General features: G+C 40.5%; 1 protein-coding gene across 1 annotated transcript in view; it reads right to left on the bottom strand.

Annotated features, from left to right (window-relative positions):
- LOC102215333 (nesprin-2-like) overlaps window positions 1–1,424 on the bottom strand; it is an 18,860-nt gene extending 17,436 nt beyond the window's left edge. Inside the window, exon 1 of the mRNA XM_013909674.1 lies at window positions 1,386–1,424. Within this exon, the coding sequence (XP_013765128.1) occupies window positions 1,386–1,424 (39 nt within the window). The remainder of the gene's footprint in view (window positions 1–1,385) is intronic.
- Between the last annotated feature and the right edge of the window lie 1,443 nt (window positions 1,425–2,867).

Raw genomic sequence — 2,867 nt, 5'->3', positions numbered from 1 at the left:
ATCAGAACCTCTGGAGCATCCTCAAGTGGTTTACCCTTCAGACAGAAAGACACGTCAGATGCAGAACAGGATTTGTTAAGGCACAAGCTTTGGTTTTGTTGTTTAATTTAGGGCCTATATGAAAATATATATCAGAAAAAAACAGTTTGAGGGAGGAATTGTTATGATCCTCTCTACAGAGTAAGATATGTCTTGACCATATAAATTGCCTCAAAGCTCTCACAAACAACCTTTGCAAACTCTGCTTTGAGGTTTTTCTTGAGTTTACTTCATATATCTAAAACTGGATTGAACTGAACTGATGTGAAAGAGGATTAAAAAAGAGTCAAAATAACTAAGAATTATGATCTACATTTCAGCCAGTAATTATGATGTATTGAGTACATGTTCATCACCGCTTTATTTGAAAGATTATTCTGTATTTTAATCCTACATATAGAAAGTGACCATTTGGAACTTTTGTGACTTTCTTGGTTCAAAAACAAACACAGAGCCAATGACAGATAATATTTATTTTACCTCAATGAGTTGACTGCTGGGTCCCATGTCTTTGAGTAGCTGTATCACTGTCAAAATGGATGTTTCTCCTGGTGACTCCAGTACTGTTCTCTCAGTTTCCATGTCATTTGCGACTATTTTGTTTTCTTGAGGGGTCAGTCCTTTCAAATGGGGTTCTTCACCCAGTACAGTATCACCTGATGATATCTGAACCACCTGCAGTGATGTGTCAGTACTGAATACTTGCTCCTATAGTGGACATGAAACTAGGTATTAATGCACATATATATACGCCATGTCAGCGGTCCCCAATCCCCGGGTCACGGACCGGAGTCGCTTGGTACCGGGCCATGATAGTTGAGGTTCGGGTGTGAAATTTATGGTTTTCAGGGTTTTTATTGGTTTTTATCGCTGGCTTCCCTAGGTCTTTTCCAGTGTGTTATGAATAAATCTACTTCTTTTTTTTGGTACCAGTTTTATTTTGTTGGATTAATTCGCGACAACGTAAAGGCCGGTCCGTGAAAATATTGTCAGACATAAACCGGTCCATGGCGCAAAAAAGGTTGCGGACCGCTGCTCTTTGTGACCAAATTTTACAAAAACATTAAGTTGTATTAAATAAGACTTGACTAACAGGTGAGGCCATTAACGCTGAAGAAGTGAAATCATACACCAATTGAGAAATTACATTTGTTTTTTGAAAGACCTCTGCATAATGCAACTTCTTTTTGCAATCAAGAGGTTCCCTTTGCAAGATTGAAGGCTTTTCTGGGCTGGCTTTGGTAGACAAGTTCATGTTTTACATGTAGGCTATGCATTAGTCTATATATGATGCAGGGTTAACATAATTGCACTTTATCATAGAAAAATAGGTCATCATAACATACCTGTGGCAGTTTCTTAAGCCTTGTTCCAGTGGCCTCCATGGTAGTGATGGTGGTTGTTGTGCTTATGCTGAATGGCAGTTCTACACTGGTGCTTCTTTCTTTTTCCTTTTCTTGAATTTTCTTCTTCTGCTTCTCTTCTTCTTCTTTCCTATTTGTTGCATCTGTTTGGACTTTAGGATACACAACCGGTTCTGACAGGAGTTTGGTAAAGCTTTTTGGAGCATCTGCTTTATTCATCTCAGATGCAGGCTTTTCTTTCTCTGCTTCAAGAGACCTAAGCTCTTTGGTTTGTGTTATTTTTTCAGACTTCGTAGTTGTTTGATCACTGTCAGTCCTTGCACTTGTTGCTATCACAACAGATGTGGTTATGGTGGCCGGTATATTTGGCTGTAGAGTGGGTACGCTAGACCCCATGCTGAGTTTTTCCACTGTAACAGACACTTCATGCTGGCCTTTAGGTGCATCAAGTACATCTTTAGTTACAAACTCCTCTCGCAGATTGACGTCCTTTGGTCTCTCCTCTGTGGTATTCAAGAACTTCAACTTATTAAGAGTTTCTGGTTTTACAGTGTCTCGTTCAGATAAACTTATTTCTACACATGTTGACTCTGTTTCACCTGCATGTATCAGTACAGATTGAGCTGCGTCAGTCTGAGCTACACCTTCCTTCATTTCAGTCCTAAATTGTTGGACTTCTACTACTCTGGTTTTAACTTCAGCCTCTTTAGGAAGAACCTCAGCTGCACTCGTATCTCTGTGTTCTTCTGAACTTTCACACTGGATACTTGATCGAGATGTATCTGTTCTTGACACGTGCTCTTCTCGAACTGCTGGTATTACAAGCACCTCAGGGTCCATCTGAATTTTCTTCATTTTAACAAATTTGACATCCAGGCTTGTGGGTACGTCTTCCACTCCATGTGTTAATACTTTAGGGTGCTTGTCTTGGACAAATTCCTTAGTCACAATAGGTTTGTCTTCTGTGGTTTTCAAGAGCTCTCCACTGACCTCTGGCTCTAGCAGAGCAGGCTGAGCGGAGTCACTTTTTTCTATCATGAAAGATGTTTGTTCATGCTCATGACGACTTGTTGGTACTTCTACTTGTAAAACAAGCACCTCAGGCTCAATCTGGGTTTCGTCTACTGTAACAGACTTGTCACTTAGGCTCTTGGGTGCATCACCCACTCCATGCATTAACAATTTAGAAGCGCCTTCTTTGACACCAAGTTTCTTAATCCTTGTAGGTCTGTCCTGTGCGATTTCCAAGATCTTTAGCTCAATCAGTGTTTCTTGTTTTACAATGTCTTGCTCAGGTAAGCGTATTTGTGCAGATGTTGTCTCTGCTTCACTTGATTGCTCCAGTGTAGTTTGAGTGGAGTCACTCTGAGCTGCAATTTTTGGTCTTTCAGCGCTAATTTGTTTCTCCTTCACTGTGACTGAAGCTTCAGAGGGCTCTGCTTGGACCACAAGGTCCTTAGTCAC

This window comes from Pundamilia nyererei, unplaced genomic scaffold (assembly GCF_000239375.1).
Source record: "Pundamilia nyererei isolate P.nyererei 1_Seehausen unplaced genomic scaffold, PunNye1.0 scaffold00029, whole genome shotgun sequence".
Classification (NCBI taxonomy): Eukaryota; Metazoa; Chordata; class Actinopteri; order Cichliformes; family Cichlidae; genus Pundamilia; species Pundamilia nyererei.
This window is presented reverse-complemented; position numbering and strand designations above follow the sequence as displayed.